Source organism: Rhea americana, unplaced genomic scaffold (genome assembly GCF_003343005.1).
Source record: "Rhea americana isolate MKP2758 unplaced genomic scaffold, rheAme1 scaffold_72, whole genome shotgun sequence".
Classification (NCBI taxonomy): Eukaryota; Metazoa; Chordata; class Aves; order Rheiformes; family Rheidae; genus Rhea; species Rhea americana.
The window spans coordinates 4019390-4034129 of record NW_028186890.1 but is presented as its reverse complement, the minus strand read 5'-3'; the positions used below and the strand labels follow the sequence as shown (position 1 = coordinate 4034129).

Genomic DNA, 14740 nt, shown 5'->3' with positions numbered 1-14740 from the left:
AAGGAGGAAAAAATAAGATATTTACAAAGTTGCTGAGCTTAAGAAGCACCCTACCGGTGACAGTAAAGCACTGCCTGATCAACTGGTTGTACCCTGCTTTCTCCTGCTCACAATGCACTACGGGTAGAATTTGAATCCTGGCTTTGAAAGAAAATAAATCAACGCTTCTGCTTATGAACTTTGTCTTCAACACGCCACGCTGTACAGCAAGAAATGGTATTACAGCCTGGTTACTTTCACAATATATGGGGTGACCCAAATACTCCTTTGGTGGAGGACAGCACATTCCTGGAGGAAATGAAATATAYCTTCAGAAAGGGACACATTTGTGTGTAGTAAAGGCAGTGGAGCAACAGAGAGTGCTTTCCAACAAGGGACACAACAGGACATCATTTCATACACAAACAGTACACATTTCAGTGTTGCCACAGAGTCATTCAGACTTTCCAGCAAAGCTTTTTAGTGGCATGTAAGGCACCATGGAGGGGTTTCCGCTGAAAGAGAATGCATCAAAAATACAGCAAACAAACTGTCTGCAATGGAATGTCTTTTTTATTGGCACTGCATTATTGATTACAATGGAAACAAATAGAGCAAGTTATTACAAAGTCTTTCCCAGACAATGTCTTCCACTGTGCCAACAGCATCAGCTCCTGACCCGCCCGTTTACAAAACCTCACCATGAACCCTCCACAAAACCAAGTGTTCACCTGAACATTCAGAGCAAAATATTTTAGATGGGCACACAGCACACAGGCATCTCACTACTTTCCTTAGGCAGAGTTTGGAGAATGTTCTTACTCGGCAAGGCTTACCTGTGGGGTCAGAGAACTCTTGGAGCTCGGGTACCTGAGGCGGTAACACTGCTGGCTCAGGTAACTTTCCAGATCTTAGCATATCTAACTCAGCCTGCAACTCCCGGATCTTCTTCTTCAGCCTGATGCAGTTGGGGCAGAAGGAGGTGGTGGGGATTTCATGAGAGTTGCCTTGAGCAGAGGCCAGTAACAGCTCAGTTGGGCTGTCTGCTTTGAGTGACAGAGGCTCCTCTTCTTCATCTTCAAGAAGCCCCATCTCTTTGGCTGAGCTAAAAGAGGAACTATGGGGGATCTTCCATTCCCCCTCACCCCGGTCTCTGCTGAAATTCAGGGAGCTGTGTTGCATCGCACTGCTGCACCTCTCAAAGATGTCTTCAGCTTGATATTTAGATGCTTTTCTGATGGAAATGGGTGTACTTGTTGCTAACTGGTTCTCTTCCAACTTGGCAGACTCTAAAGAAGCCTCTAGGACATCTTTGAAGATGAGGTCAATTTTTTTTTTCTTTGTTTGGGGGTGGGATTCCCCCTCGTCATAGCTGCGTTTGTAAGGGCTCTTCCCTTGCTTCAGTGTGGTGAGCTGGAGCGGCCCCCGCATGTCCTCTTGATTTTCCATATTCTTTTCTGACTTCTCCCTCTGTAACTTTTTGTCTCCTAGAAAGGAAAATGAGGGGTGGGCATTATCACTGGGAACCAAGCAACATTTCTCAATATAAAACTCAAATGAAAAAAGAATAAAAAGGCAAGCTGAATCCCTGCAGGTTTGTTAATTGTGTTACAAACCAGGGAACTGACACAACCCAGTGGAAACCACTTGCGAGAGGAGGGGCCTCTGCAAAAACAGAGACAGTCCTAGGTAGCTACAGAGGAGTAGGACTCCCACACTTTGAAGAGAAGAGAAACTACAGGCAGCTTGTTTAACCTAAGAGGTATAACCAACCTGCGCTGAAAGGAGACTACAAGGTGAATGACAGACCACAGTGGAACCTAATGGCCAGAGCCCAAATGCCAGTTCAGCTGGCTGGAAGACTTGTGCCTGTTTTGACTTGGTAAAAGGTATCAGGTGTACAGTAGGTGCAGCAAGAGATTCAGACTGTTTCATGAGAACCCCAGTGTCTGTGCATGCCACAGCACAATGTTTGCAAGCCCCTTCACTCTGTTTCAGTTTGGAGGCTGCTCCAGAAATGCAAAGGCAAAGGAGTAAAAATAACTTGTACTCTTAAACCCCAAGGTATGCATTGCCAACTGAGCTAGAACTGGTGAATGACCTTCAAGGATGGGACATCTAGCTTGTCCCAGTGGAGTCTAAGAGAGTGGCTGTTATTTAGTGATAAAAATAAATAAATAAAAAAGCAACTTCATAAAAGTTATTAACTGCTTAAAATAAAGGGAATAGCCAGTTTTCCTTACCTGGAAATTCAAAAGACGAAAGGTTTGGCTCAATTTCCATCTTTCTTCTATCTTGTAAATAACTTCAAGCATTGATGGCTTCCCAAACAAGACGCTGCTTTATGCTGACTTTTTTGGTTTTGTTTGCTTTTAAAGTGTATTCATGCTTTCATAAGAGTAATAGGATAAAAGCTACCAGTGCCTCTCTAAGGAGAGCAATGCTAATATGCAGAAAAGATGCAAGACTCAAGACAGAGTATGTCACTGTAAAAAGGGCTGACCTAGCTGGCAAGTTTTCTGGTAGGGTTTGATACTGGCTGGCAACTCCAGTTACTTCTTGAGTGAATCAGAAACAACAGACCTGGTTTTCAACACATTTTGTCAGAGTATCTCTAAAGGCAAAGCTTTGAGTTTCTGCCCTATTTCTGCCCTTTGARTTTTCCCTATTACAGACTATTACAACTGTTGGCAGAGGAAGGGATTTAGAAGATGGATCCTCCTTCTTCCTGTGTGACTTTTTTTCCCTTAACAGAATGGTTCATACCTATGAAAAAGGTAGAAAGGACAACAGGACCCCTCATATTATTAGTATCAACTCCATTGATGAAGTGGGGCAAAAACTAATAATAGAAACAAAACCTGGGAACTATGTTCTTTTTTTGTGACTTAAAAAAGTGCCATTGCACTTGAGAGGAATTTGCAGAGACTTAGGATTCTTTTAAACATAAAGTTCCTCAATGATTTTAAATACAAAGCTCCTCGACAGACTTTTATTTGTTTCCCTGATCGTCTCCCAGTGCCATCCGAGCTGATGCTGAGACATCTGGGCAGTCAATGTGTGTATGCTCCTTTTGTGAATGTGTAAATGCAGTCCTGAGGCCAGTGCACCGTGGGATGAGCTCACCGGGATGTGAGGGGGCTTCTTGGATGGTCTCCAGAGTCACCTGGGTTTCTACCTGACTGTGTGGAAGGATGGAGGGGTCGTGAGAAGCCCACAGGCAGATCTTCACAACACTTGTACAGCTGTGAGTTATTATTTCAGTTCACACAAACCATGGSACTAAACACAAGTCTGTAAGCTAGGGCAATTGCTCTCAGCCTTGGTGCCCTTCCAGACCAGCAGTGCAGCTGCACATGTTTCAAAAGCATACGCTTTCTCCTGTAGTACTTTCTAGAAAGTACTAAGCTACCTAGACAATTAATGTGTATGTGGGATGCAGCAAAATTACTGCAGCAAGTATCTAATGATTCAACGATCAATAAAACCATTAATATAAAAACGATAAAAACGTACATTCATACCAGAGTTAATTCAGAAGTGGGCATTGCCAAAGTATAGCCACCAAGATGTAATGCTCCAAAAGTTTAAGAACTCCAATGTGATGGAGAATAACCAATTCTCTTAGGACATTTTATCCACCCCTATGTTTAAAGAGGAGACACCTTTTACCAAGTCAAGGCAGCAAGAGCAGCTGTGYAATAATATACAAGGGAATCTTAATCAGAAAGTTATATTTAGTGTGGCTGCCCTCTGAGGCCCTGCCATTCTGTTGCTAGGCCTGAAAAGAAATGCCTTTAATTCCCTTCAGGTCTCAGCATTGTATACATGAATAGATGCATTAAGGTTTTTTGTCTTCCTCTAAAGCTTCCTGTATTGCTGACATTACACTGACCTAAAGGACCACTGGATTTGTTCCAGCATGACTATTGTTAAGATTAGATAACAATTTTTATCCAGGGAAGAATCAGTCTGACAAGTACCAAGCCTCCTGTATGTTGTACAATCACTCTAAGGTTGTGAGACTAGGGAGTCTCTAGCTGATGTCGCGCTGATCCCAAATTATCTCTCTGAAGAAAGAGGAGATAAATTAAGCCAGGAAAATGGACATACAAACACACCAAGRATATCTCACCTTCACATGCACACAAAACCAGCCAGAGCTCCCTCAAACAGGAGCCAGAGGAAACAGCACATTCAAATGAAAAATCTAATGGCTGTCTGCAGGACCACCAGCTCAGCAATCTTCAGGCCAGAAAGTCTTCTAACAGRGGAGCTCTGAGATTCCTGGCCTTTGTATCAGCCCCTGATAGCACATACATAGCACAGCACAACACAGATCTTTCTTTTGTGATCTTTATGACCTTGGTTATATTATTCTTTTTATACACCCAGAGCTAGGGACTCTTGCCATAATGGGCTCTGCTCCTAGGAAGGCTAATCTCCTTGCATAGTCTGTATATTACCTGTTTCATCCAATGCACTTGGTGCAAGAAGTGTAGTGATCAGAAGGAATCAGGGGAGAGGGTRGAAAGGGATGAAGGAAAGGGAGGGACTCACCTCTAGTGAGATTTCTGTTGATGGTCTCCTGGGACATACTATGCAACCGCTTCATGTAATCCTCACTGTACCAGACCCTCAGTTTCTCGCCAGGCCGGATGTCACGACAGGCGCGGAAATAAATCCTCTCACTGTGCTGAAAGGCCATCAGGTTCTGCTCCCTCTCCTCTCGGGAGATGATCACATACCTGAGGGTGAGGTGACAAGGCAGGCGTGAAGTACAAACTTCTCTCCCATGCACCCCCGGCCTCAGAACTACAACCACGATCAAGCCAGAATGACCTTCAAGAGGGCCACAGACACAGCAAAGTTGGATAGTACAGATTTATAAATAATGATATGCACATTACTAGAGATACAAGACAATGAACAATGAACATCTAAGGAATAATAAACCATTGGGTTCATTTTTGCTGTGGAAGGGAAGTATGTCTGATGGTTACCACTACAACAACATATATCCAACCTGAGGGAGCATCTCTGCCAGTAATGGTGATGTAGACTTTCACCAGAGGAGAATTCTTTGCCTAGCAATAGAAACAAGGACTTCTGATTCCTCACCATCATTTTACATTCTGAAGTCACCCTTGCTCCCAGGATCATCCTGAATATGATAGGGTCCCTCTGCCAGTCTGTTTCCCAAACACCATTTTCCTTTATACTAGAAACCAGATTTCCTTGCTTCCTCTCCTCTTGGACAAGCAGAATGAGAGATGTTCAAAGGAGAGAAACACAGGCAAGTAATGTGCACAGTGGTATTATGTGGTAGTCCAAAAGGAAACTAAGGACATGCCAATATTTGCAGATTTTGCACTTGGGACATTCAGTGGGGTCTGACATAAAAATACAATCAGTCCTGCAAATTTAGGGAAACCTTAGCTGCTTGAAAAACCAACACTGCATAGAGGGAATTTCCTGGAAATTCTGATAGAAAGATCATTATCTGAGCATGGGATCCGTTCTTCTGCTCCAAAACAGCTAAACTGCAGCTCAGCAGAAACATTAATTCACTGCTYCCATCAACTGGTCCTCTGTGCGACTTGATAACTTAGAGATCTATAGGAAGGATTGTACTATTCATCCTTATATTCCTTGTTTTCTTGTTAGAAGAAATGAAAAAGGTTTAATATTAATGGTTCTAGCTGCTGCTGTACATCATCTCATAACAACTCCCCCTCAGAGCACATRCAGAGCTGAGAGCAGATCTGAACCGTTTATAGCCAAGGCTCTTTTCCTCTCTTACACCGTTTGYCTATGTTATTCAGTGCTCCCTATCACAGTCACATTAGCAAAGGCGAGCAGCATGTGCCTCCTTTGACATCTGTTGCTACTAGTCCTTGTCCAAATGTTCCCTTGTAACTCTCAGCTATTTCTTTGGCTTGAGAAATCCATCAGTTTTTCTTTGAATGCCCTCTCCTTCTCTGGCCTGTGTGCACACACACAGACAGAACTCCACATGCACGCAATCCGACAAACSCACACATGTGAGATCACAAACTTGGTTGAACTTCCTGCAAAACACAGGAAACGAGTTTGCAGTGTCTCAGGTTGCCTGAGGCTCCAGTAATTCTAGTTTTAATGTAAAGCAACTGTGTTTTTGCTTGTAATCGGTTGTGGTTTTCATGTGTGTTACCCAGGGTACTGTACTCTTCAGTAATTATTTAAAAACCAGGCTCAGACATTGATTGCCAAAATAAGCCAAATGCTGACTTTTGTTAACCCTATTTTACGGTTTTTGGATCAYAAGACAAGGGGACTTTTAAACCACCTGTTTGTATGTTTGAGAGGGAACACAGGCCTGGATCAATGCAATGGGAAGGAGATCATGGAACAGTATATAGCTAGTGCTGCTGGGATGTCACTTCTCCGGGTTACTAATCACTCCACAAAAGGTGGAGCATTCAGCCAGTCATGCCACAGCACCCTTGAGATACACCCTTTTGTTGCAATCAGTTTGGTGTTCTACAGCACCGGTCATCCTAGAAGGTGCTCACCCCAGATCAAGCAAAATGCCAGGACGCTTTCTAAAGACAATTTAGGAGATCCTGTAGCTGCTCTGCATCTGYCTGCCCGACATCAGTGAGAGCAATGACAAGATCAGATTGCCCCTGTGAATGAGCACGATTACCTTCAGAGAGGTATCACCCTCAGGTCACCCGAAGCTCCTTAATAAAACATACTTAATACAAAGCCAGTAGCTTTGAAGAATTTATAGGATAGTGGCTAGTAACACAGGACAATCTGATACAGCAACTGCATTTGACGAGATTTAAAATCTGTAGAACTGCTTTGTATTGGGAGGGAGGAGACACCAGGACTTATTTTTATGCTTAAGTATTTTATTAACATACTTTGCCTATTCACTCTTATCATGCCTCTAAATCCCTCAAAGCTTCTGCCTAAGAGACAGGAAACTTGGGTTTTGTCCTTCAGCTTTGTATCCTCCAACTCCTGCTGCCTTACGACACAGCTGTGAGCTAGGAGAAAAAGAGGAGGCTGGAGAGAGAACTGCAGTACTGCTGCATCCCTGCAGCACATCACCAATTCATTTGGATCAATCTATTGTCCAGCAGTGACTAGAGCTGCAGATTTCGCCAGGAGATACTGAGAAAGCCCTTAATGGACAGTTATGGAATAATCCAGTCATAAACACATTTCTTTGCACCTGCTGGCAGTTAGCAATTGGTTTATGTCCTGAAAGATGAAGCTTTATATCTGTAATATTTTCCCTAGGTAACGTAAATGTGGAGGATATCATCCATATGAATGAACTGCTTTCAAACCAATGCTGCCAAGCTCCTGGCTTAAGTGACCCCACAGGCACTAATTAGATGGGTTACGAAGGAGTGCGTAAAAAACAAATTTCACTTGTCAGTCTAAGACATTCACTGCCACTGAGTACCACAGATTTGAGGTAAGAACTTTCCCTAAGTCACAGGAAGTCACTCCAAAAAATAGCAGCCTGTTCAGCTAAGAGGGGACACAAACTGTCTGGTGAGGAGAGGTGAGATTATACRATTCTGCCTATACTGACACACCGTACCAAGGCCAAAACACCCTTGTCCTGAAACACTCTTCCCACTAAAGGAACTGCAAAGGAACCAGCCTCCCTCCTGACGCAAAACACAAACTAAATTGATGTAAGATTGTCTTGACTTAGACACCCTGAAATGGCTGTACTGTCACAAGCTCTGCACAGAGATGGGCCTTACGCCCCACTTCCACAGCAAGTTTCCCAAGGCACTGACAATCCCTGGAGGAGGAGTGGGGATGAAAAAGGCCATTTGGGCTGATGCAGTCACCTGGAACCGCTCCCACTCCTGCAGAGACACACTGGTTGATCCCTGCCATGAACTACAAATAAGTCACTTTATCTCTCATTAGAGAGAGACCTGCCACCCACCTCGTTCCCTGCAACGGGCCAGCCAAGGCCCGTTAGGCTCATGACCAATGCAGACTTTGCCCAGCCTATTCAGGACCAGTTAGCACAACGTTCCTAGCACCAAAGGAGACTATGAGTCCTGCTGCCCCACTGCTGCTATGGGGGCTTGGATCAGTCCCTGTGCTGGCACCTTCCCCACAACATTTCAAACTAGCAGCTCCTGCTGTCCTAGCTGCCCTCTTTCTAAGCCACAGCTTGCCTGGAACACCAACCAGCCAAGTTTGGGGATAATTCAGTGAACGTGCTCAGAAAACATCCAACTATTTTTTTTTTGGCAGAGACCACAGGAAGGAACAAGGGCTATGCAGCTGGAGGCTCAGTCCTCTGCTCCCTCTCTCCAGTATTTGCTCCACTCCTTTTGCCTCCCTGCCAGCCCCCGCGCGCTCATCCCCTCCAAGCAGCCCTGGTGGTGCCTTTGCTGATGTCCAGCCAGTGCAGAGTGACATAGGGAAATGGCCATGGGCCTTTCCAAAGTCACAGCTGGTTGCAAGCCCAGGGCAGGAGATCCAGTGGAAGAGAGTTGCCACCAGCCTGGATATAGGCACTGAGGGTGCCAAATTAGCAAACATACCACCTCAGCTCTCTGACCCTTAGCGCCCTGGAGGAGACTAAGCAACTGTGACGGATACAACCTTGAATTACTTGTTACAAGTTCAGGCAAAAAATCAGGAGAGAAACAAAGGACTCAACAGCAGCTGTGATAAAAGTGTTATATATTTATTGTAATCTTAACAAAAATATTTTTAAAGAGAGAWTTTTTCAGCATATACAAGATATGGAAGTACTGGGGTTAAGCACAGCAGTTTGCTTTGACATGGGCCACTTACTTCAATAATCAGTTAACATGATGCATACAGGACAATATATCCTTTGCGAGCAAGTACAGAAAAGCCACTTCACTAAGGGATCTATACAGGGTAGGAAATCTGGCCCCAGATTTGGGCCAATTTGTTACATTCCAGAGAGGAAACCTGGGAAAACATCAGACAGTTTGTAATACATGGTCCTTTCTCCTGAGCCCAATACTTGAGGAGTTTCTCTTTAAGGCTGCACAGCCTGCTGCTAGGAAAACAGGGTTCATCTCTAAGTGCTTCTATACACACAGACTGATGGCAGCAACCACCATAACAGTCCTCCCAGCTCCCAGCAGTGCTTAGCATCTGCAGGGGTCTCCTGCTGTGCAGATCTGAGGGTTCCTGGAGGGGATCCCTCAAGACAACAGCAAAGGAGCTAATCCCATCCATATATCAACGGGAGAACATCAGCACTGACCTAATACTATAAAAATGTAAAATATTTCTTTAATACATAGCAGCAGCACTGTATTGACTCAGAAAGCTTTTAGAACACATCATCATTTTTCAGTTCTTTGTAAATCATATTATTAAATCCACTTCTCTCCAATTTCCCAATCTTCCCTTCAATTTAAAAGAGGACAGATTGTAACTTCTGCAGAATAAAAATGTTACAAACAGACATAAAACCACAGTCTCACAGAAAGGTAAGTGAATCCTGCCCTGGTCTGGCACTGGCGCTAAGAAGTACTTCTGTGTGAAATCAAAGAAGTCATTCCTCAGAAGGAAGGAGTTTTTCTTACCAGATCTCTAATTCCTTGAGCAATGGCCTTTTACCACACCATTAAGAATAAATTATTTGCATTAGGATTATAGAATAATTAAAAAGAAAAAGAAAAGAAAACCATGTCAGGAATGTTTGACACTGCAGTCATGCAGCAAGCTGTCCAAAACAGAACCTAACACAATATACATTTAAAGGAGAGGCCAAACAGATTAAACATCCTTTAAAAGCAAGTAAAGTGAGCCATCCTTCTGCTGTACTGTGCTGTCTATGGTCCATTCCTGATAAAAATTATACAGCTTTTTGGCCAAGTTTGTAGCCCACACATGACATGAGGATCGGTTGAAGGGTTTTCTGCAACCAGCTCTACCTACAGCAGGACAGCCCAGAGAGCAATGGCATGCCATGTGTGAGCAACACCTTGGTCTTCTTCCCTGCTAGAACATGGCAGGATAATGGTCCAGATTCTTCCAGAGATGGAGGCAGCGTGGTAAAGGCAGATATGCAAACCAAGAAGAAAACAGACAAACTGTAAAAAAGCTGCCATTTATGTCACTACCATGTGAGGAGAAATTATTAAAGCCTAGTTTCAAAATTGGGATCGCACATGGAATCCTCATGCAGCACTGAAACAATTAAAATATTACAACACAGTTTTCTTGCATCTTGATTAAAAAAAAAAGAAAAAGCAGTACTAAACCAACACGTTCAAGGTTTTAACCTATATAGCTGTGAATTTAGATTGTAAACTCTCCACGACAGGGGAACACAGTACAGATTCCACCCTAACAACGCAGAGTAAGTGCAAAGAAACTATACTGAAGTTGACAGAGTTACAGTGATATAAAACAGAAGTATTCTTGAGGTCAGAAGCAGGCCCTGTATCTTCCCATGTTTCTGCACAGTCTCTCACATTTTGAAGAGGCAGACGTTGTTCAAAATTGAGAATTATAACATGCAAGAAAACAGTATATTACAATTCTGTTCAAGTTCTGCCATATTACGTATAACAATATTTTAACCGCAAATGGGAAGGGGAGGTTGGGTTTCAGATAGATTGGAGAAGAAAAAGATTAAACTCTTCAAAATAAGTGCATGTGGTACTGCAGGGATCCAGGCACATGCCAGAGCAGCTCTTCTGAGAAGACTAATGCCACACAGTGCTCATATCTTTTCTTTTGCCATTTTGCTGGCAAAAAGTTCTCTCAGCATCACATTTTCTCCCCTTCCCTGCATATGCTCTGCTTTTATACCCTTCTCCCTGACTGAACCTCTGTCTAACAGTCACAGTAAGCCCTGAACTATTGCTGAGCCCAAGATAAAAAACAATAAGCAATTAGGCTTTTTAGAGCTGTAAGGATACTGTTAGTTAAGACTCTGCACAGCGCATACACTAATTTGCAGGATGATGATAGGAAAACAGTAGTACAGTAAAATTGTGAGTTGACTGTAAAGGGAGTTCTGCAGTACGCTGTCTCAGTAAATAATGTCTCACAGGCATGAGAAAGAGATCAAGATAATGACTCCTATTGCATCTCTTAGCCTCTAAAGCATTTAAAGCATAGGGAAACTAGTGATAATTCCTAATCTCTAGGAACAGAAAGATGCTTACATCCCAAGCTCTATAATGTCTGAGATTCCTCTTTGTCATTGCAGAAGGCCAGCCCTACTAGTCAGCTCCCATAATTCAGAGTGTTTTATTAGATAGCAGGGGGGTGGATGGGGTGGGGGTTGCTGTTTACCTTCTCCACATAACACTGATCCACATGTAGACGCCATGTGAGCATGCAGCAGCTCAAAAAGGTGCACCTTTCTTTGCTTTATATGAAGCAGATTAAAAATGGTGTTTTCTCTTTCGTGACCTGGTAGTCCGTGCAGGTGGAGTCTGCTTTGGGGGGTTTGGGTTAGACTCTGCACTGGGCTCAGGAGCAGGTTTTGAGCAAGCTGCTTGCAGAAGAGACCCCTGCATAGCACTAGGATCCTGTATCTTATGGAAAGCCTGGACCTCATCACGGATTTCTGAAAGGGTCTGGCACATCTGACCAACTTGGCTGGTGAGGTCAGCCATCCTCTGACTGATCACATGCATGCTATCTGCCATGTCTCTGTGTATAGCCACCAGCTCCTGGCAGAACTGCCTGAACAGGTCGGTTTGCTGTGTGTGGGAGTGAAGAAGTTGGCGATCGAAGCTGGAGAGAGGTGGGCTCCTCGTTCGTGGGTGCACAGGTCTGCAGGACGATGGAGTGCGTGCGGATGGACGGTGCACTTCCTGCCTTTGGCTGGTAGCTTCCGAGTGCTCTGATGATGAAGTGCGGAGAAAGGAAGGCCCKGAGCGCTGGTTGACTTCTGCACCAGCCCTCTGCAGAGATGAGAAGCGATGTTCCCGAGAAGTGCCTGGCATCTCTTCATCTTCGTCAGCTTAAACAGAAGAGGAAGCACGAATTACTACTGTGAAGCTCCTCACAGCTCTGACTTCTGTTTCAAGGTATCTCAAAGCAYGTGGGGTTTTCCCCTTCCCCCAGTCTGCCATTCGGGACAAGCCTGCAGCTCCTGATGCATAATGCAACATGCATGTGATGCAACATTATCATCTGTGTGACAAGCTTAGCCACAAGAGGCCTGAAGAGTGAGGGAACTCAGTCAGCAGAGGAAGAATCCAAGCTGCCGCAGCATCCTGTATATAGTGCTATTTATTACTAAAAGATAGACAATTTTAATACAATAGCAAYGACTCACCTTCTCCAAAACTGCAACTAGCTAGTACACTCAAAAATTCTGGGGGGACATAGGCTCCTGGCCTTTGGTCCAGTTCCAGGACACCCCTGACCCATGCTGGTTCCTCATGGTCCCATGTTACTTCTTATATCCTCCTCACAGAGGAATGTATAAACACAGCACTTCCTATTCACAAAACCTGGACTGCATAGCCACTATTTGGCTAGGCATCACTGAGTAAAGTATTCAAGCATTAAGGGATATCAAGCAACAGGACCTTCTGTTAACCAGGCAATAAACTTGAAGCAAAACAAAACAGAAGCAAAACCAAAAACTGAAGCAAAACTCCAAACTCTCAATGTTTTGATAAATATCTACTGACATGCTATTTCATGGGTACAGGCACATCAAGTGTAAGAAGAGACGATACTGCATTTGCTGTAACTGCTCACTGTCTCCTTACACAAAGTGTATCCATTTTGCCTCTGAAGTAGTGCAACTGGCTTCCAGGACAGACATCAAGAGTCACCAAGTCCAACTTTGCCACTATTTGAAGAATTCTGCCTTTGTTTTTCCACTAGTAGTGTTAGTTCAGATAATAAACCTATGCCGGGACAACAGCACCTGTGAAGTATTAGCTCACTTCTCAAGAGAAGAAACCCCTCTCTCTCTCCTTTGTATCCCTAAAAGCTCATAGACAGATAAGTTCCACATCCATACAAGAAAACTGCATGTGGGCAACTGGGGAAAGACCTGCAAAAAGCAGCTTGTGATTCAGTACTGGAAGGTGTTAGAGATTTGCAATGTAAGAAGGTTAACTTATACAGCAGGGCCAGTATTTTCTTAACAAAGARCGGAGGAAGATTATCATCTACCCTTTTAATAGCACTTGTACTGAGACCTCAGACCACTACTGAGAAATCATTCGTGGCCTGGCATCACAGCACAAATACCAGTGATCATTTAAACCCCAATCTTGGCCTCCCTGACACCCCTCTTAGAAGATGATTACATGCAGCGATCCATTAGTGACAGCCACAGGGTTCACAGCTTGACAGCACTACCCTTTTATTGGGGTGCCTGCAAGATGAAAAGTCCCTAATATTTTACAAATACTTTTCCACTGACTGGAGGTAGTTACACTTCACCTACAGTTGCTCCCTCTCTTGCAGGATCAGTTCAGACTTGCATCCCTTTAAGAAAGTGGAACTCAAACAACGTCTGCCCTTAGAATATAGTAGGGTAAAAGGCTAGAGAGGCAGATACAAAAGATGACTTTAATTGGCAAACAACTTTCCCTCAATTCACCTCATCACCCCATGATCACCAGAGCAGGTTGCCTTGAAACCAAACACAGGTGGGTCCTGGGTTGGCAGGCAACCGAGCATCTCACAGAACACACAGCACTCTTCTGGTGTCAGACTAAGATATGCAAGCATAAGATAAAGAGGTGTTAAGGCAGTAATACTTACAGCTTGTTGATGGGCTGTCAACCACGTCCAGATCCGCTCTCCGGAAGCCGTGCATCTGGCGAGACGAATGCAGCGTCGACTCGATGGCTCTCTCGTGGGCGGTCAGGACAATGGCCGAGGGCCGCCCCGTGCTGCTGGGGCTTGAGAGGGACCTCTGCATGAAAGCCAGTTTGTCCTTGGTCCTTCTCTTCATGTCATCCCATCTGTGTTTAATGTCTTTTACAGACCTGGGGACCTGGCTGACTGATGTGATCTGCCTGGCTATGCCTTCCCAAATCTTGTCCCTGTCAGCATGGGATAGACGCATTGTCTCCCTCCCAAACAGCATGGCTTCATTTCGGGTCACCTCAGTGACCAGAATGTCCAGTTCCTCCTTGGAAAACTTGGGCTTCCTCTTTCGTTCAGCCATGTTCCTTGGGTTGAACATCCCACAAAGCACAATTGGGTAAAAGGAAAACAGTGCAAAGCATCCCCCTGCATYCAACCACTTGGCCAGTGTTGCACTGGGGCAGAGGAGTTCGGTGGGATCCAGCTCCCCCCACCCAGAGCCACCTTTCAGTTTTCCTCAAATGCACCAGGAAAAGGCAGCTGTTTTGTTTAAAAGAGGCAACTTTCAAGGTTAAAAAAAAAAACAAGCAAGACTAGTGTGAAGGAGCCTTTTCAGTTCTACAGTTAAAATGAAGTTTTACACTTTGTTCAGTCCGCTGACTTATGTGTGACAATTTCAGTACAGCCTCACATCGATTGCAGCACTTTGTGAACAGAAAAAAGTGTGAGAACTCACAAGCAAATTCATGAATTAGCCTTTAAGGTGATATTGCTTGAAAATGGCTTCTTGAGGAAATTTAGAGACCTGAAACATCTTATTGTTCTGCCTGGCAGAACATGTAATGGAAACTTTTACCCCACCCTTTCTGTTAGAACTCACAGAAATCTCTTGCAGAGGCTAAACTAAAATGGATTTTTTTTTCAGGGAAGATTTCAAGCAGATTCA

General features: G+C 44.1%; 2 protein-coding genes across 3 annotated transcripts in view; both read right to left on the bottom strand.

Annotated features, from left to right (window-relative positions):
• The window catches only part of PRDM11 (PR/SET domain 11), a 51449-nt gene that overhangs the window by 9682 nt on the left and 27027 nt on the right, over window positions 1-14740 (bottom strand). The window contains exons 6-7 of one of the 2 annotated variants that reach the window (XM_085321885.1): window positions 4540-4727; window positions 816-1466 (exon numbers count right to left, since the gene is read on the bottom strand). In XM_085321885.1, coding sequence (XP_085178011.1) covers window positions 816-1466; window positions 4540-4727 — 839 coding nt within the window. The remainder of the gene's footprint in view (window positions 1-815; window positions 1467-4539; window positions 4728-14740) is intronic. The other variant, XM_085321886.1, reaches the window with a different exon arrangement.
• LOC146586091 (uncharacterized) lies at window positions 8678-14475 on the bottom strand. Its single transcript, XM_085321887.1, has 2 exons — window positions 13747-14475; window positions 8678-11977 (listed from the first exon to the last, which is right to left on the bottom strand). The coding sequence occupies exons 1-2, from the start codon at window positions 14171-14173 to the stop codon at window positions 11394-11396; spliced, it is 1011 nt and encodes a 336-aa protein (XP_085178013.1). The 5' UTR covers window positions 14174-14475; the 3' UTR covers window positions 8678-11393.